General features: G+C 38.9%; 1 protein-coding gene across 1 annotated transcript in view; it reads left to right on the forward strand.

Annotated features, from left to right (window-relative positions):
• The window catches only part of cstf3 (cleavage stimulation factor, 3' pre-RNA, subunit 3), an 86,006-nt gene that overhangs the window by 8,367 nt on the left and 49,746 nt on the right, over positions 1 to 27,893 (forward strand). The window contains exons 2-3 of the mRNA XM_055649228.1: positions 4,290 to 4,391; positions 4,552 to 4,647. Coding sequence (XP_055505203.1) covers positions 4,290 to 4,391; positions 4,552 to 4,647 — 198 coding nt within the window. The remainder of the gene's footprint in view (positions 1 to 4,289; positions 4,392 to 4,551; positions 4,648 to 27,893) is intronic.

Raw genomic sequence — 27,893 nt, forward strand, 5'->3', positions numbered from 1 at the left:
TATGGAAGGAAATGAACAGGATTTTTTTGGTTAAGACTTTTCATCTGAGCGCGAAACTAGCTGTTCATTTCCTCCCATTGATACTGCCTGACCCACTGTGTTTCCCAAGTAATTTGTTTTATGTTTGTGGCTAATAAAATTTACTAAGTATTTAATTCCAAAGGATGTGTTAGCATTTTAGTTGATCTGAATTAGCACGTTAGCAAATTTAGTACATAAGAGCAGGTTGGCATGAAATAGAGGTGCAGGACGTGATTTAATACATTATCCCATAATTGTTTTAACTGGTGATTTTATGAAACGTGCAGAATTAAAATCATGCCTTAAATGCTTTAAAATCTGGCAGTAATATTTCACTTGAAATTTGAAAAATCTAAAATATTTTCAGTTTTTTGTTACTCCAGTGCACTTTAAACTATGACAAAAAAAATCTAGTGTTAACCTGTGAGATTAAATCGACATTTATAACTTAAAAGTCAATTTAAAAAGTCAATTTCGTCTTAAATGACATATATATAGTTCTTCAGACTTGGTAAAGTCATCCAACACTTCTGCTTTCATATTTTTGTGAATTTTCTTAATAATTTTGTAACCTTTTTGACTTTTGTTATGATTTACTTCCACGTGTGCTGCAGAATTGGATATTTTACTCCATTAATGAAGGACATCTTATTCTTTACACTAATTTAAAATGTGCAATATTTTAAAGTTTTTGTTTATTATGATAGCCCTTTACCATTTATCTTGCCATTCTTGGTTATAACACATTTGGTTCAAAACATTTTTTTCTGAATTCATGTAATTGTTTTGTACTGGTAGAAATGAAAATATATAATTTTTTAGACATAAGAGTGTATACAATTGCCTCTCAATTATCCTAGGTAATGGAGGAAAGTTCCTTCACGGGAGCTGCCAAGCACAATGGGATATTCAGATGGCGTGGGCAAATTCAGAGTGGTGCAGTTGATTTGCACGTCTGATGAATTGCTATGTTATTGGAATTTGACCAGCTGACTTTAATGTTGATTTCCCTCAAAATATAGTTAGACATTTTTGAATGATGGCTTTTGGGGATTTGTCAAAAGAAAATTAATGTGTGATACACACGTATCTCACGAAAATAATCTGAAAATAAGTTAGATGGCTACAAGTTTAGGTCTGTGCTAGGCTTCAAATAAAAGATTAAAAAAGATAGGAAATAATAGGTAGTGTGGTGGGTGGGGGGGAATTCTAGACTTGGGCTGAGGCAGCTGAAGCCATGCTCCCCATTGGTGGGATAGATAAATGCTAAGGAAATTGCCAAAACTGGAAATTTGAAAGGTTCTCTTGTGGAGAAGGTTAGAGATCTGGAGGAATTATGGCATTGAGGGACTTGATACGGATTGGAACCATGAATTGAAGATGTGAATGCGTTTTCACATGAACTCTCCATATTATAGAATAATGTCTCCAGTATGATTTGCTTCTTAAGATGTAATTGTCCTTTAGTTTACAACTGGATTACATACTTGTAGAGATTTTGGACTAGAATCCTAATCAGTGCTTAACTAGTGAGGTAATGGGGATATCATGTGAAAAGGTACAAAGTACAAATGGATGAAAAGTATAAAAAAAGGACAAATCAAAGCAATGATGCCAAGACCATTTGTTATCTACCTGTGCATAACCCATGTGCCTATCTAGAAGTCTCTTAAATGCCACTATCGTATCTGCCTCCACCACCAACCCTGGCAATCACTGCCCTCTGAGTAAAAAAAAATTGCCGCTCCACATCTCTTTTAAACTTGCTCCTCTTACCTTAAAGCTATGCCCTCTGGTATTTACTTCTGTTATTCTTCTCACCCATTTACTTCCCCTCCCTGTAGGGCACTGGCATCTCTCAATTCTCCAGCTGCTGGATACTCAAAGAAAGAAAATGCTACCTCCATGCCATTTTCAGTACTGCCTTCTTAATTCTCAATTGGTATCGCATCTTTTAGCCATCCTCAACTTCTAGAAAACCGTAGAACTGTCTGAGATAGACAGGTGGGGCGCTCTGCAGTAGGACTGCATATTTTGGCGACTTTTGTGCACTCTGCCTTCTGAGTTATCTAGATTGCCGATTACTAGTTATCTAGTAATCTAGATTGTAAGTATTTGAAACCAGTGTTTGAAAGCATAATTTCCTTCAGTTATGTTAATCAAGTTATTGGAGTTGATTTGTAGGAATGTATGTAAAGGTCTGTTTAAACTTCAAATTAGATTTTTTTAAAATCCCATTATCAATTTAAAGTGAGCCTGAGCTGGTTGGGGGGTAGAATTATATTGGTTTTGATTTTGTAAAGTAATTATTACTTTGGCTGAAATTTTCTGAAATCTATAGGTGAGCTTTGAGCAATAATATTGTTTTGTTTCTATGAGGATTTGGAGATTTTTTTTGGATGGCTTTGTCTTCATTATTGCTATAAGTTGGTGTGTAGTTGGAATAATTTTTGGAAAAGTAAAACCAGTCATAGTTGTACAACACAGAAACACCTTCTTTTGTAAACCTGCATCTGCAGTTCTTTGTTTCTGCAGAAGCAGGAAATTCAGCCTTGCCCATGCTGACCATTGACTATCTACTGTAATCCTATTTGCGTATCAAGATGCCCCATCTATGCTAATCCCACCTGCCTGCATTTGGCCCATATCCCTCTTTCCTATCCATGTATCTGTCCAAATAGCTTTTAAATATTGTTTTAGCACCCGCCTCAAATAATGCTGGCTAACACTCTCTATTCCCCTCATGATTTTATACACTTGTATAAAGTCCCAGCCTGCCCAACCACTCCCTATAGCATAGGCCCTCAAGTCCTGGCAATATCCTCATAAATATTTTTCCAGCTTAGACATTCTTACTATAGCAAAACTGAACACAATACTCCAAATGTGGCCTCACCAACATGTTATAGAACTGTAGTTGGGGAATTTCAATGAGGGAAATTAAACTAGATGAAAATGAAAAGCTAGTAAGTGATTTTCATGATAATACAAGATTGCCCATCTGGTCCACCAATGTCTTTTAACAAAGATTGTGAACTGTATATCAGGCTCCAGGCCTTGGTGCTGGTTGAAAATAGCCCAGCAAGCAACACAATCTGGTTTGGAATGGACAATAACAGTTGTTCTACCAGCAATGCTCACATTCCAAAAATGAGTAAAATAAATGTCTTAAGAGGATGCAATCATCATTGGGGTCAACATAACAGGATGGATGTGTAGAAACAAGGAACTGCAGATGCTAGTTTAAAAGGACAAGACCCTGGAGTAACTTAGCGGGTCAAGCAGCATCTCCTGAGAGAGTGGGTAGATGACGTTTCAGGTCGTGATCCTTCAGACTTCTCCAGGTGGATGTGTCCAGAATTAAACGTCTGTTGCCTGACCCGCTGAGTTACTTCTGTCCTTTGTGTCTGACCTTTAGTAATCCTGCCATGAGATGAAAATGTTCAATGCCCAGTTGATATCGGGTTTTTTTTTAACTTTGTACGTGCTGTCTTGCTTGAAGCATATCTCAATATACATGTGCCCTGTGCCTACAGAGTTTCATTATTAAATGGTTTCCTGGATCCAAGGTCAGTGAAGTTATACATGCCCAGAAATATTATTTTGCCTACTTGTTAATGTTTGTCCCTCATTCCTTCCTGTTCACATCTCATTGGTGACCGAGCAATAAATTGTATTTTTGAATGATTCACTGCTCACAAATTAAAATGGTGTCAGCAAACCTATAAAAACTGGCTTGCAGTCAAAGTTGATGCAGGATCTAACACTTTTTAAAAGGTAATCGGGTAGTAGGAAGTGTATTGAAAGGAAGTATTCTGGTTGATTTAATGCCAGTTTCACGATTGTTTACTATCTTCTTTTTCTTTGCAGGAATTGGTTTGGAGGCACTGCTTGATTTCTTGTTCAAATTTATGTATATATTATAAAGAACAGGGCTGTTTGGACTGCTCATCTGTCCAAAGCCATGAAAATACACTTAGTGCATCAATTTTCAAAAGTAGTTTTAAATGTACAGCTGACAGGAAGTATGTTGGAATCATCAAATGAATTGTTGTCATTGAGCTGTTGTGGCTTAACAATTGGGATGTGATTTGTACATTTCATAGAAACATAGAAATTAGGTGCAGGATTTCATTTAACAATAGTGTATTACAAAGGTTTTGGTGTAACTAATTGCCACTTTTTTAAGTTGTGGATCATATTTTGAAACCTCTAAGACAGGTAAGAGTGCAAATAGTGGTGTAAGTTTATGCTTTCTTTTTCCACAGGCTCCGGAGTATGTTCCTGAAAAAGTGAAGAAGGCAGAAAAGAAATTAGAAGAAAATCCATATGACCTTGATGCTTGGAGCATTCTCATACGAGAGGCACAGGTTTAGTGAAATAGGGTTATGTTTGCTTACTATACAATTCAAAAAAAAATTGCACATTGATTTTAAAACAATTGTGAAAATTGCCTCTTGCTGAGATTGGGGGAGTAAAACTCCAAGGGCTTATATTGTTGTAAACATTTTTGATGGTTTTTACTTTTAGAACCAACCAATAGACAAAGCGCGGAAGACCTATGAGCGACTTGTCACACAGTTCCCAAGCTCTGGCAGATTCTGGAAACTATACATTGAAGCTGAGGTTAATATTTTTTTCTTTTCAATTTTATAGGTTAATTTTAAAGTAACATAATTCCTGCCATGCCTCATGAAGTTCATACCAGTGTATTAAATTAGCCAATCCAATTTTAGGTGAATAACCAGACTTTGAAACTGCTGGTGGTTGGGTTTTTATCTGTAGGTGTAGAATGTACTTTATGCAGGGATTTAAAATACGTTAAATGAAATCTTAATGTGTGGGCCTATTGCACACCAATGATTGTTGCATGTTGAAATTGCAACAACATTAAAATAGTCTTTAATAGTATCTTATGTGCTTTTGGCCTTTTATTTAGTTGTCATGTGTCTCTTTATTGCCTCCCGTGTCATTTCTTTAGAGTTCATTTCTTCTGTTCACTCACAATATCGTGTATTTAATAGTCTTTTATCAAGCTGAGGCATTTTATTTGCCAAAGAGACCGTTAATATTTAATGCTGTATTTGTTTAATCTTTTATTTCCTTTTCAGGATTTTGCATTGTAATCATTGTGTAGTTATTTCTAGCATTACAGAAATACAATACATTTTTATTTAAAAAAAAACGTTTGAAATAAATGCTTTAGATACCCATACAGAAGACACAACCAATATTCTTTAATTGTTGAATATATGTGTGTGTAATGATTGCTTTCAAGTAAAAAATATTAAGTGTCTGGTTTAATAAACTGGTTTAAATGAACAATCTTTATATTGTGTAGTTTAATATTGCGTTAGTTTGTTTTCTCTGGATCTAATGACCATACTTCCATGACATGAATATGATTGAAGGCATTGAGCTTTGAAGCAGATTCTACCAGAAATGTTAAGCTGTTTTATTCCTGATCTATTAATACTGTACAGCAAGATAACTTAAATGAGTAAGGGCAGAAAAGATTGTTTTAATGCAGAAATCTAGATTAAAACCAGATTTTGTCGTGCCATCGCATTCAACTTGCACGCTTGCACAAAAGCTTACAAAGCATGGTCTTGCCACGTGGGTCATAACATATTTTTGATGGAATTCTATTCTAAGTAGTTTCATTGTTCTAGAGGCAATGTATGCTAGTGCATTGCCAGTCATCAACTTGTTTCATAAATTAAAAGAAATATAGACCAGATAATCATGATAGTTACAAACTGATCTTTCTAATATGTTATAATAAGAATAAGCTGTTTCATTTTCGTCTTGCCTACTTTGGATAAATGGTGGTCTTCACATCTGCCAAGCAGCAATAGGTTATTAAGAAACCAGGATAGTTTTATTTGGGATGATTATTATTCTCTCAGTTACTCCCACTACTACTTTGGGGAGAGTTATATTGTCTTAATATTTTTATACTATACTCTTACAGTTAAAAAAAAAAACGTTTCCCTATTTGTCGGGGGGGGGGGGGGAGGTCCCAGTTGTAAATTTTTTGTGTTAACATTTTTGTTCTTTTCCACAATGTTGCCTATTTTTTTGTTTTGCATAGTAATTCTTTATTTACTTGACATTTTATTTTAATAGGCTTTTAGATTTTTTTTTGTTGTTTGCATGCCAGGATATGATTTAGCCCACAAATGTTTAAATTGACATCTGCCGGATAGACATTTTTACTTTTCCCTTTTTTCTCTTTCCACTTTAACTACTATTATCATAAAATGGGAAATGTGACTAGTTCAGATTGAATGTCTGAAATGAATTGAAAGGGGTCCAACCTAGGCTGAGGCATAGCATTTTGGTGTTGAAAGAGATGTATTTCTAGCTCAAGGTGTGGCCATTTATGTTGGAAGGCATAAAACGAGCTGCAGATCTGAAAAGTTACTATAAAATTGGATAGATTAAAAAGCTCTGTGTGATTTCAATTTTGTCAACATAAAGCTACAAGTAGTAATTATTTCAGAAATTGAATTACACAAAAATGTTACTTATAGTCTAATACTAACCAATCTCAACAAATGGAATGGGAAGTTAACATTAACAAATATTGAAGATCACAAAAACCCCCCAAAAATATTAGGAAACTACATTCACTTTACCATTTTTTGTTTGAGCAATGCGACTGCATCATAAGATTTCTGATCCAACTAGCTTGATCCTGGCAACATCAGACATTAATATGCATGCGTTACTTGGCAAAGGGCTGTGGAATTGTTGTCAATTCTGTACTAGTCCTCAAGATTTATTGTTGCTCCAATACCATAGCGCTCAGCAGCACAGCACACTGCCCAGTTAAATAAAATAGTTTGCTTTTGTGATTTTTTTTCGGTGATGGTATCCTAATTTCCACAAAGCTTTTAATTACTGAAAAGTAACTATACATTTTCTGTTCCGTCCCCTCAACGAGCGGTTGCGGGGGGCGGCCTTCGGCGTCACACACACTAACCACCCACACGCGCGCACATACACTAACCACCCCCCCACTCACACTAACCCTACCCACCCCCCCCCCCCCCCCCCCCCCCCCCCCCCCTACACACACACACACTACCACCCCCACACACACATACATACTAACCACCACCCCGACAGACAATCGTGCGGGGGAGACTGAGAGGAGGTCGTCCCCTGTGACAGCCGACACGGCCACTTTTCCTCTGTGCTTGTCCGCAACCGCGCTGCGATAACGACCACCGCCGCTATGTTGCAGAACTTGAAGGAGCCCAGCGGAGCGCGACTTGAGCACGTGTTCAATGGCTTCAATCCAGAGCCCCGGCCAGGAGGGGCGTGTGGCTGGGCCACGTAACTCGCAGCTCGTGGAAAACTGTTATGCTGCGCGTTGAAAATTCTGCATGTGACGTCATCCAGCTTCAGCACGTTAGATTTTAAAAAGATGTCAGATTGGTGAACAATTTTAATTTAAAAAATCTCGGGAAATAATATATCAAATTTTCAGATGAGGGAATTTTTGAGATCATGAGGAGATCTCTACCGGAATATGTAAACATTTCGCCATTACCGCGTCAGGTTTTCGAGGAGATGCGAATCAAAGAAAAAGTTCAAACAAGCAAGCAAGCAAACCCACAAGTAAACTTCCAAGATCAGTTTTATTATAATACTAGACCAAGTGCAGCCCCGTTGTGTCTGGTCCACCCCCCCCCATGCACGTTTGCCGGGGGGGGGGGGGGGGGGCATGCGGCCTCACACACACTAATTACCCACACGCTAACTATCCCCCTTGATATATTAATATTATTAATTTGTTCCTTTTACTCCATAACCGCCCTATTCTCTGACGCATAGCCCCCAACTCGCAGGCGTGTCTAGAGAGTGAGGGGCAGAGACAGAAGGGCAAGAGACAAAGGGAGCGGGCGGGTGGAGGGGAGGAGGAGAGGAAGGGTGGGTGAGGGAGAGAAAGGAGGGGGGGGGAGAGAGTGAGAGGATTGCAGGCTGCAGGGGCCCGAGCGAGCCCGGAGCGATCCGAGGACCAAAGATAGGCTCTTTGCTGAGGACTGCCAAAAGCAACAAGGACCGGCCGATCGTGGCTTCTGCCAGCATTACAGACGTTCTGGCCGCGGACACGGCGAGGATGTCTTCCCCTGTGACGGGTAGCGAGGGGGGGGGGGGGGGGGGGGGGGAGCAGAGCCGGGCTAGTGAGTGGGCGGCGAAAGGCTGGAAACCAGCAGCTGGGGGTGCAGGGGGGCAGTGGAGGGGAGGGGCGTGGCTTCACAAGCTGCACGGGCAGCCAGATGAAAGATCTTCAGCGCGTTAGCGCCGCTGACCTCGCGATACTGCAGAACACAGATCCTATAGCAGAGCGGAACTGTAGGATCTTTGCTGCAAAACTTTCTCGTTCTTTTTGAGCCTTTTGAAGAACGGGGGGGGGTGGGGTGGGCTAACGTAACTCATGGGGAAAATGCGCATGCGCGTTGACAGCAGCTGCATTAATCCGGGGAGGGGGGGCATGAGGAAAGGCATTGTGGGGTCAGCAGCTGGGCAGCCTTTATATTTTTGAAAATTGGCAGTTTGGTGATAAATCTAAGTAAATATCTCAGGAAATAATTCACCAAATTCAGGATTGGATTTTTGAAATCATAAGGAAAATTTCTACCAGAAGATGTAAAAAATTCACACTTATTGTAACGTCTGCAGCTGGGCAGCGGTCAGATTTTTAAAAAAAAAGTCAGATTGGTCAACAATTTTAATTTCAAAAAGTCGGGAAAATAATGTACCAAATGTACAGAGGAGTGGATTTCTAAAATCACATGGAAAATCTGTACTAAAATATGTAAAGATTTCCCGTTTCGCCGTCCGGTTTTCGAGGAGATACGTTTCAAAGGCAAAATGACACGCGCGCACACACACACGCACACAGAGTTTTAAATTATATATGATATATATATATATGATAGATATCAGTTCAAACCTAAACCTTGATTCAGTCCCCACCCTGATCACTACATTCAAAGCGATCATAGCTTGTGGCATTTTATTAAAGATTCAATAATTGTATGACATTTATTACAAAGGCAACATTCATGTTAAAATGCCCTACCACATAAACATATAATGAATAATCTGCATCTTAACTGTCTACTAACTTCATTCTTTTAATTTTCTTGTTGCTGGTGAAATATATGTTTGCAATCCCATTAATCTCTCATTTGTCAACATTTCCTTAGCTCACCACCTTAATAAAAACTGCTGTTTTATCTTGAATTTGAAGTAAATGATATACCACATTTAATTTCAACTCGCTTCTATAAATGTATGAAACGTTCTGGATTTGTATATATTGTCACCTACTCTAGTGACGGTAACAAACTTGGATTTACGGACTTCTATTTCTTTGTCTAAATGAAATCGTCCTGTTAAATTCCATTTTTGTGTAGGGTAATTTAAGTAATGTCAACCTGCAGTCCTTCCTGTTTTAGCCATTAATGGTATATGATACATTTTCTCTTGAACATTACATACCTTTTTACACAAGCTAACAATCATATTTAAAATGTTTTGCCAAATGAGCCATTTAGGAAATTTTTATAGTTGTATTTTCAGATTCTCCAGAATCTGCGTGATGGTTTTTGTTTTAACAGTGTTCTGTGAGAACTTGAATTCTTCATGGCGGTGTAGTTCTAATTCTTTATTATAGAATAAACCTTCAATGCATAAATTCAACAGTATGTATTTCACACCTGCAAAATCTTGCTCCATAATGGGAATTTTGTGTCACTACTTGTCATAATTCCTTTGTAAACCAATCACGTGGAAATAATCATCCACTGGTCATTGTGTTGTAGTGCGTGTTTTGCGTCCATAATTCCTTGAGCAATATTATAGATACAGTCCTATGCTCCAAACATATCTCTCCCAAATTGCTATTCTGCTACTTAAATGAAAAATAAAATAATGTTTTTGCTTCAAAATAAGGATAGAGTGTATGGTGTCTTATTCAGCACCTTCCATCGTTGCTATCTGAGTCATTGATCTCCCACTTACCAGCCATGGATCACTTGTCTTTGCTTTGACTCTGCTTGTGTAATTTTGCAGAAAATTGACCGATATGAAATGGGAGCAACATTTTTACTCTTTCACCAGCAACTCCATTCGTTTGTCTAAATAAGTTAACAAACGTATAAAATATTTTTTTTTAGGACGATGAGCTAAAAACTTAATAATATCTATAATTTGCATCCATTATTTCTGCAGAATCATTTACACAGCTCTTGAACACCAGGCACACATGTTGCCAATCAGCTGAAATAGCCTGGTTCCTCTTTCCACATTTCATCAAGATTAGTAAAACTCTTTTGTACACCTCATTTGAAAGTGACTGGACCATCCTAATTTATAATTATGTCCCACAATACCACGGTTTATAAAACCTAATTTCAATTATTGGACCTATATTTGATGATAATTCACTAATCATCTTTGATCAAGAAATCTGCAGTAAACATTTGGATGAAATGGGAAAATGATCTTGCACGCCAAAATTAATTACGTTTGCTTCAGAAGCAAAATACTGAGCTACACTTCATTTACGATTCTGAAAGGTTCACAAGCACTTCATTTGTTTGGCTCCTTTGAATCAAGGATACCGTATGTTGGTTTTATTTATATTTGGTCCATAAGAAGCCCTTGGAGCCTGTTAATACTACATTTATGGGAGAACAGTTTGGCCTTTCCTCTCTGCTCCTTGCCCTGTAATATTCTTCCCTTTTCAGATAATTCTGGCTCTTTTTGAATGGTAGAATTGAACCTACCATACAATGCACCCTGGAGGTGCATGCCAGATTCTGACCATACATTTTTCTCCCCCAGAGTTATGAAATAAAGGTTTTGGTTTCCATGTTTTGATGTTGTGCAATATGTGCATTTTTTTGTTTTTATCTTGTAGAGTCTGCTCCAAACTTTCTGTTCTAAAGTTAATCCATAGGTCAACATGTTGAAGCATTGGTGTCCTTTTTAATTCAAATGGTAGAGGGTAGTATAAAAATATGGTCAAGAAATGTATAGAACCTCATTTCAAATTGTCATATATCCACTGGTCTACATTTGTCTTAATGCCTAGTAACATTGCAAAGATAATGTAATTTAAGTTGTTTTTGCAGCGATAATCAGATTTGGCCATTTATATAATTATGACCTGTCCAGCAGGTTAAAATTGTTTGATTCAATGTAATTGAATTTTACTTCAACTTTTATTTGCACTTGCACTGAAGCAAATAATCAGTTCAAATATCACACCTCAAAATTCTATCGCATCTGAGTTTTTTGAAGAGGTAAACAAGACCATTGAGAGTGGGGTGGTGGGCATTGTCTGTATAGACATTAGCAAGGCCTTGACAAAACTCGCACCGTATACTGCATGGGATCCATAGAGCTAGCTAATTTGATACATAATTTGCTTGAAGGTAGGAAGTAGAGAGTGATGATGGAAGTTTGATTTTGTAGACGAAGCCTGTGATTAGACAATAGGTGCAGGAGTAGGCCATTTGGCCCTTCGAGCCAGCACCGCCATTCAATGTGATCATGGCTGATCATCCCCAATCAGTACCCCGTTCCTGCCTTAGTGCTGTGCTACAGGGATTGGTGATGGGCCCACTGTTTGTCATGGATGTGAATGTGCTCGGGGTGGTTAGTGAGCTTGCAAATGACACTAAAATTGGTGGTATTGGAGTTAGTGAAGAAAATTATCAAAAATTACAGTGGGATCTTGATCAGCTTGGTAAATGGGCCAAAAATGAACAGCACTTAAATCAGAGATGTGTGATTTGTTGCATTTTGGGAAGTCAAACCAGGATAATACTTTCACAGAGCACTGGAGAGTGTTGTAGATCAGAGGGACTCGGGAGTACAAGTTCGTAGATCCCTAAAAGTGGCTTTAGTGGTAGAGTGGTGAAAAATACACTGGCTTTCATCAGTTGGGACATAATGTTGCAGTAGTCCAAGACATTGGTGAGACCACAATGGGACTATTGTGTACAGTTTTGACTAACGGGATATAGGAAAGCCATCAAAGGCATGCGGTGAAGGGCCTGCCTTTGTGCTGCATTACTGACTCGGAATCTTTTTGAAAATTTGGGTACAGTATCAACTAACCTGAATAACATTCATCTACAGAAGTGAAATAAACAATTTCAGTTCTAATTTTGCCTTTCATTTTCCTCTTGAACAGTTTTTAATTGTTTATCGGCTGAGCTGAGGGGGAAACCTACTTAACAATCTGCTTTCTTGGTGTTGAAGACCAATGGACAAAAACATCGTGTTCTATTTTACGGTGTTCATTCATCTCTGGTCACTGCTTTGCTTTTCGATAGTTTTCCACATACAATAATAATACCCGTGACCAATATTTGATATACTACTACTATGTTAAGAAATGTAGCCAAATACCAGGGAATTCTTAACACTTGAGTAGACAGTATAAATTGTTGTGACAATTGCACATTGCCCTAATTTTCTTATGTACATAATTATACTTCATTGGCGACTCAAAACACTTTGTATGGGAATGTTAAATATAACGTATAAATTGTTGATTAGCAGACATACCTCGTTTGCCTATTGCACCTGCATTCATCATTGGATAATGAATTAAAATAGACAACTATGAAGGATCTTTGTAAAGTCTGAGGTGCTATTCCTGAAGGAACTGGAACTCCTCTGCAACACGGACCAAAATAAGCGACCAGTAGTATTTCACTGAGTGACAATAGGAGCCCAGAATGCAACTTACAACTTTGCATCTACCCTGTGCTCGATTTGCCATGGTGACATGACAGTCAGTAAAGAATTGTATTCATCATTTTCAGGTAAGTTCTACTCCAGGACATAGTCAGAAAAGAATTTTTATCATTTCCTGGAGATGACTTTTCAAGGTAACTGTTTTCTTGGTCAACTGAGTGGTCCTACCTAATGAATCTCCAAGAAATGCAGAAGACTATTCAAAACAGTAAGTACCAAATAGATGTAAAAAAACATCTTTTGGTTACTTTCCAACATTTCTGGGACCTGAACAACCTGAATATTTACCGTGGCTCCTTGAATGGCTTCAAAATAATGACTGCAAAAGTTAAGATTATATATTGGAAGAATTGACTGAACCTTGAGGCTACAGTACAATAACAAAGTACAATATCCTGAGTGCCTTATGTTTCAGAACTTCTGATGCTGCTATATTCTACTTATAGAAACATAGTTAATTAGTTTCCCATTTAGAAGTAATTGTTTTGAAGTACTTTTGTGTACTGTCACAACGTTGCCCTCTAAACCAGTACTACATAGGATGAAGCAATGAGGATGTGCAGATTATAGTTTACAAAAAAAGCCACTGTGCTGGAGTAACTCAGCGAGTCAGGCAGCATCTCTGGAGAGCATGTCCATGTTCTCTGGAGATGCTACCACACTGGATGAGGTACTATAGGAGAACCTGACTATACAGCACAAAAATACAGCATATGGAAGGAATGTGAAGTAAAGGTTTTTAGTGGTAGGGATTGATGAACATCAGTTCTTTTTTGCTACTGATAACTGCTCCCTGCACTATTTCCCAAAGCATAAATCCACTTAACATCAATTTTATACACCCTGGTGGGGCTACTTTATTTTTCTTGTACTAGGATCACTACTATCTTTGACTTGTGAAACCATTACTTGGTGTGAGAAGCATTATCCCAGTGGTCTGCTGTTCTAGGCATATGGTGACAGAAAAATGGCCTTAAAGTTTTTAGTTTTAAAGATGCAGTGTGGAAACAAGGCCTTCAGCCACTGAGTACGTGCCGACCAACAATCACCCTTACACTTGTTCTATCCCAAGCTCTGGGGACAATTTGCAGAAACCAATTAATATTCTTTGGAATATAGTATTAGAAATATTATTCAGTGGCATTCAATAGCGTGGCTGAGAGGTGTGTTAGGATGTTTGCTTGTCAGTGGCTCATGGATTCTTGGAACATAGCCTCTTGATTCATTCTGATCCTCAATAGCCTTCAAAAAAAAAGTGTCTCATTTAGGCAGTCAGATTTTCTATGCATGATTGTTTCATTTCATGTATACCTTGATTAGTATGGTTAGACCTCCAACCAAGTTGTAACCTGTTGTTGCCTTTAAGTGACTGCACCATTGCATTGAACTACAGTGGTTCCATACTTTACGTGGACATTCGTTAAACAACTTACTTTGTACAGGCTTACTTGGGACCCAAAATAAATGAAATAATTAACATACATATATGGATCATGCATCTGTATACTGAAGCCATTGGTTCAGCTTTCTTTGACAGTTTCCTCAATGTCACCATTCTGGCGCACATTCTCCCTGCTCTTTACAGATGGTGCATGTAGCATTGAACCTTTACTGCCATAGGCAAGATATGTTTCCCTGCAAACCTCAGAGTCTTGGAGTAAAAAGTAACGCAACTCTTCAAGCACTTACACTGCAGCAACAGCTCCCGCTTATCAGCAATGGCAGAGTTTGTATGATATGCCCTATAAAAAGTTCATTCTCTGGTTCTTTAGTCTAGTGCCAACTGCTGGGCATTTGTTTTTGCTAGTCTTATGAGGATCAAATATGTATTCTTAATCTATTTCATCTTGCTTGACTACTTAGCTTTGAAATAGCTATATCACTTTATAGTTTACTACCAATCAGCATTTCATCAACCTACACATTTATGGTTCCTTTCTTTGTTCTTCCATCAGTTTGAATAATCTTAAAAAGGCTTGTTTGCATCAGCAGAGTTTATCTGCAATGTTTCGAAACTGGCTGACTTTAGTTTCTTCTTGACTCTTCACGTTGGACTGTTAGGAACATTTTCCACAAATTTCATAACTCTAATCTTCTGGGACAGTTTACCCAGCACATGGTAAGGGTTATATGCAATGTGCAGATGCTAAATAAAGGCTCAATATCAAACAGTATCCACAATACAAGATGTGTCATTATGACAATATAACTATATCTTTTTGATAATGCTCTTCTTGACACACACACACAGTGCACAAATAAAAATATGTTATCACTTTAAGAACATGCAGATTGTTGACTCTGGAGGGAACTTTTGGATTTCAGTGGCCAATGGGCTGAAGCAGCAGCATATGGACAATCTTAAATTTGAAGTGTACTTTTGATTTTGAAATGGTTATGGAGTACAATGATCAATACAGATAGTAAGATTGCAACATTCTGCTTTATCCTCAAACTAAGAGCAGAAAATGAGTTGATGACTGGGAGAATTTTTGATTGGGAATGACTGGTGGAGTTTCTAAATAACGAGAAAAAATTGTCAGGAAGGCTGATAAGGGAGGACATTTCTGATAATTAGTGATTATAACGTGCAGGTTATAGAGAATAGGTTTAATGTGCAAGGAGAGATAGTTTAGCGGGAAAGGGCAGATCATGAAAATGCATTTGTTGACCACGATGATCTTAAAATGGATTTCATTTATTGAAATAATAAATCCCAGTTGGATAAAATCCAGAGAGGATTTGGCAGCAATGCAATAGTTAAAGTAAGATGTATTTATGGGGAATAAATTCTAACAATGAGAATAAATATTGATTTATCCAGCAAATACTTGGACAGGTGACTATAGTTAAGAAGGGAGACAAAGTGTTGAGTGGGTTTTCTTGAAACAAGGCTTCAAGAGAGTTTTATTCTTAAATGGTTTTAATAAGATGAAATAAATAAAATACTTTTAATGCCAACGTAGCACTGAATAGGATTACATTAGCATAATGGTAGATAAACCTTAGTAGCACTTATGATTGGAAAAGATCTTCAGGTTTTCTGTTTTGGGAGGAATTCTTGCATCTAATCAGTGCATAGAGTAATTTATCATGAGTAATTAAGCTATTATACTCCACGATGAAAAATTGAATAAATATTGCAGCAGCCAATTGGACCATGGAAACGATGTGATCTTGATTGCTTTTGTAAGAGCTTGCATCTGATCACTTAAACTTTTTGTCTGTTTCTGTGCAGCTAGCTTAGCTGTTTTGCAGGCTGTCGCACTAAAGCAGTTCCCAAAGTAGGCAATATAGTAATCCAGTTATTTGTCTTTACTTATATTTATACATTTGACAAATAGGTATTTGCCATCTGGTTACTTCCTGTTAACTGTTGCCATAATATTTGCCAGTGACTGCATTGGAGTATTTGTGGTTATACAATATGTTAGCCATTAATTTTCTTGTTATTTTCCAAATCCAGTTTTAAAAATCTCACAATGCCCTCCATAATGTTTGGGACAAAGACACATAATTTATTTATTTGCCTCTGTATTCCACAATTTGAGATTTGCAATAGGAAAATAAAATCACATGAGGTTAACGTGCACATTGTCAGATTTTAATAAAGGCCATTTTTATGCATTTTGGTTTCACCATGTAGAAATTACAGCTGTATTTATACATAGGACCCCCCCCCCCCCCCCCCCCATTTCAGGGCATAATGTTTGGGACACATGGCTTCACGCATTTTTGTAATTGCTCAGGTGTGTTTAATTGCCTCCCGAATGCAGGTATAAGAGAGCGCACAGCACCTAGTCTTTCCTCCAGTCTTTCCATCAGCTTTGGAAACTTTTATTGCTGTTTATCAACATGAGGACCAAAGTTGTGGCAATAAAAGTCAAAGAAGCCATTATGAGACTGAAAAACAAGACTAAAACTGCTAGAGACATCAGTCAAACCTTAGGCTTACCAACATCAACTGTTTGGAACATCATTAAGAGGAAAGAGCACTGGTGAGCTTACTAATCGCAAAGGGACTGGCAGGCCGAAGAAGACCTCCACAGCTGATGACAGAAGAATTCTCTATAATAAAGGGAAAAAAACCAGACACCTGTCCGACAGATCAGAAACACTCTTCAGGAGTCCGGTGTGGATTTGTCAATGACCATTGTCTGCAGAAGACTTCATGAAAAGAATACAGAGGCCATACTAAGATGCAAACCTTTGGTTAGCAGCAAAAATAGGATTGCCGGGTTGCAGTTTGCCAAGAAGTACTTAAAAGAGCAACCACAGTTCTGGAAAAGGTCTTGTGGACAGATGAGATGAAGATTAACATATCAGAGTGATGGCAAGAGCCAAGTATGGAGGAAAGAAGGAAATGCCCAAGATCCAAAGCGTACCACCTCATCTGAATCACGGTGGTGGGGGTGTTATGGCCTGGGTCTGTATGACTGTTGAAGGTACTGGCTCACTTATCTTCATTGATCAACTGTTGATGGTAGTTGCATGATGAATTCTGAAGTGTATAGACCCATCCTATTTGCTCAAGTTCAAACAAATGCCTCAAAACTCATTGGTCGGCAGTTCATTCTACAGCAAGATAATGATCCAAAACATACTGCTAAAACAAGAAAGGAGTTTTTCAAAGCTAAAATATGGTAAATTTGTTAATGGCCAAGTCAATTAGTATACAAACTTAAAGCACACGGTATTGGAGGTTCAGTATTGATGTGGATAGAGAACTGGCTGTCAGACAGGAAGCAAAGAGTAGGAGTAAACGGGTCCTTTTCACAATGGCAGGCAGTGGGTACCACAAGTCTCAGTGCTGGGACCCCAGCTATTTACAGTATATATTAATGATTTGGACGAGGGAATTGAATGCAACATCTCCAAGTTTGCGGAAGACACAAAGCTGGGGTGCAGTGTTAGCTGTGAGGAGGATGCTAGGAGGCTGCAAGGTGACTTGGATAGGCTGGGTGAGTGGGCAAATGCAGTATATAACCATATATAACCATATAACAATTACAGCACGGAAACAGGCCATCTCGACCCTTCTAGTCCGTGCCGAACACGTATTCTCCCCTAGTCCCATATACCTGCGCTCAGACCATAACCCTCCATTCCTTTCTCGTCCATATAACTATCCAATTTATTTTTAAATGGTAAAAACGAACCTGCCTCCACCACCTTCACTGGAAGCTCATTCCACACAGCCACCACTCTCTGAGTAAAGAAGTTCCCCCTCATGTTACCCCTAAACTTCTGTTCCTTAATTCTCAAGTCATGTCCCCTTGTTTGCATCTTCCCTCCTCTCAGTGGGAAAAGCTTATCCACGTCAACTCTGTCTATCCCTCTCATCATTTTAAAGACCTCTATCAAATCCCCCCTTAACCTTCTGCGCTCCAAAGAATAAAGCCCTAACTTGTTCAACCTTTCTCTGTAACTTAGTTGCTGAAATCCAGGCAACATTCTAGTAAATCTCCTCTGTACTCTCTCTATTTTGTTGACATCCTTCCTATAATTAGGCGACCAAAATTGTACCCCATACTCCAGAATTGGCCTCACCAATGCCTTGTACAATTTTAACATTACATCCCAACTTCTATACTCAATGCTCTGATTTATAAAGGCCAGCACACCAAAAGCTTTCTTTACCACCCTATCTACATGAGATTTCACTTTCAGGAAACTGTGCACAGTTATTCCCAGATCCCTCTGTTCACCTGCATTCTTCAATTCCATACCATTTACCATGTACGTCCTATTTTGATTTGTCCTGCCAAGATGTAGCACCTCACACTTATCAGCATTAAACTCCATCTGCCATCTTTCAGTCCACTCTTCCAACTGGCATAAATCTCTCTGTAGACTTTGAAAATCTACTTCATTATCCACAACCCCTCCTATCTTAGTATCATCTGCATACTTACTAATCCAATTTACCACACCATCATCCAGATCATTGATGTACATGACAAACAACAGTGGACCCAACACAGATCCCTATAGCACCCCACTAGTCACTGGCCTCCAACCTGACAAACAACCATCCACCATTACTCTATGGCATCTCCCATTCAGCCACTGTTGAATCCATCTTGCTACTCCACCATTAATACCCAACCATTGAACCTTCTTAACCAACCTTCCATGAGGAACCTTGTCAAAGGCCTTACTGAAGTCCATATATACAACATCCACTGCTTTACCCTCAATTTCCCGAGTAACTTCTTCAAAAAATTCAAGAAGATTAGTCAAACATGACCTTCCAGGCACAAATCCATGTTGACTGTTCCTAATCAGACCCTGTTTATCCAGATGCTTATATATATTATCTCTCCTAAGTATCCTTTCCATTAATTTGCCCACCATTGACGTCAAACTAACAGGTCAATAATTGCTAGGTTTACTCTTGGACCCCTTTTTAAACAATGGAACAACATGCGCAGTACGCCAATCCTCTGGTACTATTCCTGTTCCTAATGACATTTGAAATATTTCTGTCATAGCCCCTGCTATTTCTACACTAACTTCCCTCAATGTCCTAGGGAATATCCTGTCCGGACCTGGAGACTTATCCACTTTTATATTTCTCAAAAGTGTCAGTACTTCCTCTTCTTTGAATCTCATAGTTTCCATAGCTACTCTACTTGTTTCCCTTACCTCACATAATTCAATATCCTTCTCCTTGGTGAATACCGAAGAAAAGAAATTGTTCAATATCTCCCCCATCTCTTTTGGCTCTGCAGATAGCTGTCCACTCTGACTCTCTAATGGACCAATTTTATCCCTCGTAATCCTTTTGCTATTAATATAGCTATAGAAACCCTTTGGATTTACTTTCACCTTACTTGCCAAAGCAACCTCATATCTTCTTTTAGCTTTTCTAATTTCTTTCTTGAGATTCTTTTTACATTCTTTATACTCCTCAAGAACATTTTTCACATAGAGAGTGGTGAATCTCTGGAATTCCCTGCCACAGAAAGTAGTATAATGTGGATAAATGTGAGGTTATCCACTTCGGTGGCAAAAACAGGAAAGTAGACTTATCTGAATGGTGGCCGATTAAGAAAGGGGGAGATGCAACGAGACCTGGGTGTCATGGTACACCAGTCATTGAAAGTAGGCATGCAGGTGCAGCAGGCAGCGAAGAAAGCGAATGCTATGTTAGCATTCATAGCAAAAGGATTTGAGTATAGGAGCAGGGAGGTTCTACTGCAGTTGTACAGGGTCTTGGTGAGACCACACCTGGGGTATTGCATACAGTTTTGGTCTCTTAATCTGAGGAAGGACATTCTGGCCATTCTGGTAGAGAAGGTTCGCCAGACTGATTCCTGGGATGTCAGGACTTTCATATGAAGAAAGACTGGATAGACTCGGCTTGTACTCGCTAGAATTTAGAAGATTGAGGGGGGAATCTTATAGAAACTTACAACATTTTTAAGGGGTTGGACAGGCTAGATGCAGGAAGATTGTTCCCGATGTTGGGGAAGTCCAGAACAAGGGGTCACAGTTTAAGGATAAGGGGGAAATCTTTTAGGACCGAGATGAGGAAAACTTTTTTCACACAGAGAGTGGTGAATCTGTGGAATTCTCTGCCACAGAAGGTAGTTGAGGCCAGTTCATTGGCTATATTTAAGAGGGAGTTAGATGTGGCCCTTGTGGCTAAAGGGATCAGGGAGTATGGAGAGAAGGCAGGTACAGGATACTGAGTTGGATGATCAGCCATGATCACATTGAATGGCGGTGCAGGCTCAAAGGGCCGAATGGCCTACTCCTGCACCTATTTTCTATGTTTCTAATCACCCGATCTGAACCCAATTGAGCATGCCTTTTATATGCTGAAGAGAAAACTGAAGGGGACTAGCCCCCAAAACAAGCATAAGCTAAAGATGGCTGCAATACAGGCCTGGCAGAGCATCACTAGAGAAGACACCCAGCAACTGGTGATGTCCATGAATCACAGACTTCAAGAAGTAATTGTATGCAAAGGATATGCAACAAAATACTTAACATGACTACTCATTTACATGACATTGATGTGTCCCAAACATTATGGTGCCCTGAAATGGGGGGGGGGGGTTACTATATTTAAACACTGCTGTAATTTCTACATGGTGAATATATATGAAAATGGCCTTTATTAAAATCTGGCAACGTGGACTTTTTTTTTTCCTATTACAAATCTCAAATTGTGAAGTACAGACGCAAATAAATAAATTATGGGTCTTTGTCCCAAACATTATGGAGGGCACAGTCTTTCTCAGGAGGCTACCTGCAGGTAAGACTTCTGTAACATTTCAAGCTCAAGAATTTTTTTTCAAAGCAGCAACTGGAAATAAAAACATATTAACAAAACTATGGCACGAGCCCCCTCTATATTTATAATTTCTGAAAGGTATATGTTCTCCCAATTAGAAAAGGTTAAATAATTGGTAAAAGGTAGCTTAATTGGTTTTCCATATGATGGTGTAAATTTTCACACAAGGGAATGCATTATGAGGATGAATGCAGAACATATATGATGTAGCATTAAAGCAGTCAATGTAGTGTTAAGATCCTTCACGTTTGTAGAGTGGAGAATTTTATTCTCTACATACAGTTAAAAATCCCTCATCCCTGGTGCCAATGTCGTAAATCTCTAATGTCTCCAAGACAACGATGTTCTTCAGAACCAGGCATAATACTCTTGCTGAAATCTAGTGGTTTTGTGGTTTAGCGTCTTTTGTACTTCACCTCGCTAGACGATGCATGATAACTTCATAAAACTGATTTATAAACTGTCTTTCCTCCTTCAAAGACTATGAACCCCCAGGCTGTACTCATTTGAAGCTGGCAATGTAATGATGTACAAATAATAGGTGTTAAATGATTGCATTATTTGTTGAAAACAATAAATGTTTATTTTATAATTACAGATATAATAGTTGATTTCCTATTTCTCCAAATTCTGACATTTTGAGGGTATGACTACTTGATTTCCAGCTTTTATTTGACAAAGCAAAATGCTGCAACATTTTGAATTGCAGCCAATATTAGTCCTGTCTCAATCAGATTAGACATCATGCCTACAAGTAGCCATACGTCAACTGGTTTCCTTCAGTATTTTCTTTCGTGGCAAGTGGAAGGGAATAAAATAGTCTTCCATATCGTTTAAAAACAGTTTCATATGGAATTGCAATGTAACTAACTTTAACATCTCTTCATTGGCACCTTTGAGCATTAGTGTCCAACTACTTTGCGGGGACAGGAGGTTTCGAATTAATCAGATGCAAAGCAGAAATTTTTTGGTGACATTCCATTATAGGTGTAATTTGAATGATGCCATCCTGTGTCAGATTTGCAGCATTGCAAGTAAGCATTTCTAGAAAGCTGTGTAATCCTTTCCCCTGCAACTGCAGTAGATGTAACACCTGTCCTTATACTACTCCCACATCGCCATCCAGGGACCTCCGCGGTCCTTCCAGGTGAGACAGGTTCACGTTTTCCCTCTAACCTATTGTTTCTAACAACTGTTTTGGTAGTAAAAATAAAAGTGGATGTAATCAATCAATGATATCGCTATAACTATTATAATCATAGTGGGGATAAAGTTATTATAAAAGCATTGGCTTAAGTGCTATAGGGCAGTTCTGGTTTTTTATGGTGTTCCATGAAACTGCAGGTCTGTATAACTAAGAAACCTTATTTTAAACACGTTGGCTTACACAATGGATCACAATTGAAAAATGATTTTGAAGACAGGTGAATATTATAAAAACTCCAACATTGGTGGTCACAAAGTTAAATTTGATCAGAGTTTCACTTATTCTGAATGTTTTACTTTATGGCTTCTAGAATGTTTTCTGTTCTATCTGCTTTTACAAATACTTATAAATATAAGGAATCTTACATTGAAAATATACTTTTGATTAAAAACATCCACATCATGCACATCATTCCACCTGTGGCATTCAGGTGCTAACGCTGCAAGGATGAGCACCTTTTCAATGCCTCCCAAAGTCCTGCTTAATTTCAATGTTTGCTAACCAGGATCCTTTTCTGATTAAACACATCGATTAATTTAATTAATGCATATTATATTCAATAATTTTTCACAGTTCTGATTCACACACAGATAAGATAAGCAACACAATCAATTAGATCATTTCCCAACTAAAATACCACTTTAGATTGTTAAGTGCAAAATGAATGTTCCCCACAGTTTATTTCAATGTTAGTCAAATATGATTTCAAAAGAATTGGATCTGATTTGCTATTACAGCAAAAACATCAAATGTCCATGGAACGAGTATGATTCTAAGGCTAGAGAATGTCTAGCTTTAGAATTATACTAATTTGCCCTGTACTTGATGGCATAGCCCTTGAAGTATGAGGGTTTTGGGTATCACTTTTTCCATAGCTGTTATCTTTATGTTATTTAGTAATATTCAGTTATATGCCAGGACTGTAATGACCAGGATCTGGACTGAAATATCTTTAGGATAGAGTTTAACATTAACAGCTTGCAGTAGTGGTTACATACAAAGGCATCTTGCACAGTGCAGAAGCAAGATCGAATTAAGCATTTTTATTTAGTTTTCCAAAATTCAATCAATACAAGATTCCTAAATGATTTAATTTTTCAGTTATTCAGTGTATTTCTTATCTTTTTTTAACTGATAAATTGAGGACAATAACTGCACATAATGACATGGAAATAAATCATTTAATCTAGCTTATTAATTTCTCTTTGTTCATCTGAGACTGTATTTCACATAAACCATGTCATAGTCAATGCAGTTTCAAAATACAGAGTTTTGCTATTAAGCACTTTTCTATAATGGATTCTATAACGCAATCGATGAATCGGGCAACATTATTTACATTATGCTATATAAATTGGTTATAAGAAGATTTTGATTGGGAACTAGAACACCCTTTAAGAGGTGCTTTGGAAATTTGAAAATTAGGGAGTAAGACGAAAGTGTTTCCATGTAACCTCCAGCAGTAATCAGAGACCATTCTGTCTGATTCACTGCAGGTGGTCGTAGAAATTGACTACCGACCACTTCAATTAATACTCGTACAATGACATTCTATTAAACAATGAAACATACTTCCTTTATTTTACAAAAATAAACATAAAGCGAGTAAAATACTCTTACTTTTGGAAAATCCCCTAGGGGAAATGAAAGTTGTTATTGTGAGTCTGAAATTCTCTAGCCCGAACCACCATTGACACAATGGGTTTTCTTACACAAGATTCTATAACAATTTTTTTTTTTTAGAAACACAGCTATTGTGTTATTGCAGTACTATCGATAGTATATAGTGGATTAATTGACGGATGAAAGAAGTATCCTGGATTTGGATCAGCTTTCCTAACTTCGACTTACAAAGTCAGTGTGATACTTTTGAAGTATAAGTATTGACGTAATGAGGAATTGCAGCTCTGAATTTGATTACAGAACCATTCTACAAACAGCGTTGCGAAAAGTCCAGATAACCTTGTGTTCTTGACGGGTAAATATAGGATGTGGCACAGGAGAACTTCCCTTCCAGATGTCAGATAAAGCACGTACAATGAGGTGAACAGTACAACAATGTTGAATTGTTAATTCAATTTTTTAGAATCTTCAGTATTTTGTGCTCAACCTTAATTGCTTTTTAGAGGGAGGTAATAGACAACTGCCTTGAACCATCTCCAATCTTCTGGTGAATAGTTTCTGAATGTGCTGAGGAATTGGAGAGGAATTTCCATGGCCTGGATCGAGCAGCAATGAAGGTCTGGCGATATGTTTCCAAGTCGGGATGATGTGCAGTTACAGTTGGATTAGAGCTACATTTAGAGTACCAAAACACTTGCTGCCCTTGACCTCCTTGATGGTAGCAGATTTATGTAGAAGGAGGTCATTGATTAAGCAGCTGAAGATGGATAGATCCAGGACACATCCAGGAACTCCTACAATGCCTATTGAATTTGTTTTAAGCCGCTCTGGATCAAATGTTGACCTGATGTCAAGGATTGGACTAGATTCTGGCAATGTCCAAATTGGACTTGTTGAGCAGGGTATTGTGGAGTAAGTTCCATTTGATAACACTCATGATACTTTCGATCAATTGGCTAATGATTGAGAGTAAATTATCTGGGTGCAATTAGTTAATTCAATTTATCCTGCGCTCAGCAGAAAGGATATTCCTCAGCAACTCGTAACAGTACTGGGGCAGCTTGGCTACAGATACATCTCGTTCTGCAGCACAGTTCCTCTGTGTGTTTAATCCCATTGTTTTTGCCGAATCTCGTGCTCTCAGCCATTTTTGACACTGCAGAATGAATCAGATCGTCTGGAACTGACATCCTATGTGGTGGAAACCAAGTTAGCACATCTACGAGGCACTTTCATGTAAACATGATTGCGAAATTTTAAACTGCAGTTTGAAACTGATCCATTAAGGTCACTTAGCAGTGTCTGTTGCATGCTATGTTGTAGTATTAGGCTGGCATCTTAATTTCATTATGATGTTAAAGCAACACATTGTAAAACTATCTTGCTATGTAGTGATACTGTGATATTACATGTCCATTTTGTTCTTTACCAATTAGTATTCTATCAGAATTCTGCTACTGTTACAGAGTGCTAGAATACTATTGTCTTGATGTAATAATAAAGCATTTGAGTAGTATTTGTTTTTTGCTGCATTTAGACAGGTTTGGTTGTGATAAATTTCAAACTAGAATTCCCATTGGACTTGACAATTGTTTGCTGTGCTAATTGAGTCACAAGATCAAACATTGCATGTTTTTACCACCATCTGGGCCATCTGCCCAGCCTGCCACTGGATTAATGTGACTGTGCAAGTGACAGGCATATACAGTGCCCTCCATAATGTTTTGGGACAACCCCCCCCCCCCCCCCCCCCCCCCCCCCCCCATTTCAGAGCACTATAATGTTTGGGACACAGCAATGTCATGTAATTGAAAGTAGTCATGTTTAGTATTTTATTGCATATCCTTTGCATGAAATGACTGCTTGAAGTCTGCGTTTCATTGACATCACCAGTTGTTGGGTGTCTTCTCTGATGATGCTCTGCCAGGCCTGTATTGCAGCCATCTTTAGCTTATGTTTGTTTTGGGGGCTAGTCCCCTTCAGTTTTCTCTTCAGCATATAAAATGCATGCTCAATTGGGTTCAGATCGGGTGATTGACTTGGCCACTAAAGAATTTACCTTTTTTAGCTTTGGAAAAACTCTGTGCTTTACAGTGTTTGGGGTCATTGTCTTGCTGTAGAATGAACCACCGGCCAATGAGTTTTGAGGCATTTGTTTGAACTTGAGCAGATAGGATGTGTCTATACACTTCAGAATTCATTATGCTACTACCATCAGCAGTTGGAAACAGAAAATAGGTGCAGGAGTAGGCCATTCGGCCCTTCGAGCCTGCACCGCCATTCAATATGATCATGGCTGATCATCCAACTCAGTATCCTGTACCTGCCTTCTCTCCATAGCCCCTGATCCCATTTAGCCACAAGGGCCACATCTAACTCCCTCTTAAATATAGCCAATGAACTGGCCTCAACTACATTCTATTGCAGAGAATTCCAGAGATTCACCACTCTCTGTGAAAAATGTTTTCCTCATCTCGGTCCTAAAATATTTCCCCCTTATCCTTAAACTGTGACTCCTTGTTCTGGACTTCCCCAACATCGGGAACAATCTTCCTGCATCTAGCCTGTCCAACCCCTTAAGAATTTTGTACGTTTCTATAAGATCCCCCCTCAATCTTCTAAATTCTAGCGAGTACAAGCCGAGTCTCAGATTACTAGACCAAAACTGTACGCAATACTCCAGGTGTGGTATCATTGATGAAGATACGTGAGCCAGTACCTTCAGCAGCCATACATGCCCAGACCATAACACCCCAACCACTGTGTTTCACAGATGAGGTGGTACGCTTTGGATCTTGGGCAGTTCCTTCTCTCCTCCATACTTTGCTCTTGCCATCACTCTGATATAAGTTAATCATCGTCTCATCTGTCCACAAGACCTTTTTCCAGAACTGTGGTTGCTCTTTTAAGTACTTCTTGGCAAACTGTAACCTGGCCATCCTATTTTTACAGCTATTTATGCAATGTAGCCTCTAATTCTGTTCAAGTTTAAGTTCACATTTATTTCTACATGCACCAATTGGTACCTTGAAATTTGAGTTGCCATACAAATAAAAATAACACAATACACGATAGAGTTTAACATAAACATCCACCACAGCGGAATTAACTTTTCCCACTGCGATGGAAGGCAATAAAATTCAGTCAGCTTCCTCTTTGTTCACCCGTGGTCGGGGCCTTTGAACCCTCTGCAGTCGTCGCTACAGACGGCCCAATGTACAGGCCCTCTCGCCGGGATGATCGAAACTCCGACGTCGGAACGGATCGGAACACGCTCGTGGCTTGGAGTTTCCAAATCGGCTGCCTCTTACCGGAGACCGCTGCTTCCGAAGTCCACAGGCCGAGCTGGACAGAGCTCGAACACTGGCGACCCCCGGCAAGGGATCACCTTGCTCTGCGATGTTAAAGTTAGCGCCGCCCGTGGCTAGAAGCTCCGCAAACCACACTCCACGGTGTTAAAGTCAGCAGGCCCAACACTCCGGAGCTCCAACACCACTCCGCCATGATAATTCAGCGCTGCGCCGTTGCTGAAGGTCTGGCCGGTCTCCGGTAGGAAAGGCCGCGCCAATCCAGATGGTAGGCCGCGAGGAGGAGGGGTGAAGATGCGACACAGAGAAAAGACGCATCTCTGTCCAGGTAAGTGACTGAGAGACGGTTTCCCCCTATTCCCACCCCACATAAGACTTCATAAAGTCTTCTGCGGACGTTGGTCATTGACAAATCCACACCTGAGTCCTGAAGAGTGTTTCTGATCTGTCGGACCGGTGTTTGGGAATTTTTCTTTATTATAGAGAGAATTCTTCTGTCATCAGCTGTGGAGGTCTTCCTTGGCTTGCCAGCCCCTTTGCGATTAGTAAGCTCACCAGTGGTCTCTTAATAATGTTCCAAACAATTAGTTTTGGTAACCCTAAGGTTTGACTGATTTCACTAACAGTTTTATTCTTG

The sequence above is a fragment of the Leucoraja erinacea genome, chromosome 18, assembly GCF_028641065.1.
Source record: "Leucoraja erinacea ecotype New England chromosome 18, Leri_hhj_1, whole genome shotgun sequence".
NCBI classification, from domain to species: Eukaryota; Metazoa; Chordata; class Chondrichthyes; order Rajiformes; family Rajidae; genus Leucoraja; species Leucoraja erinaceus.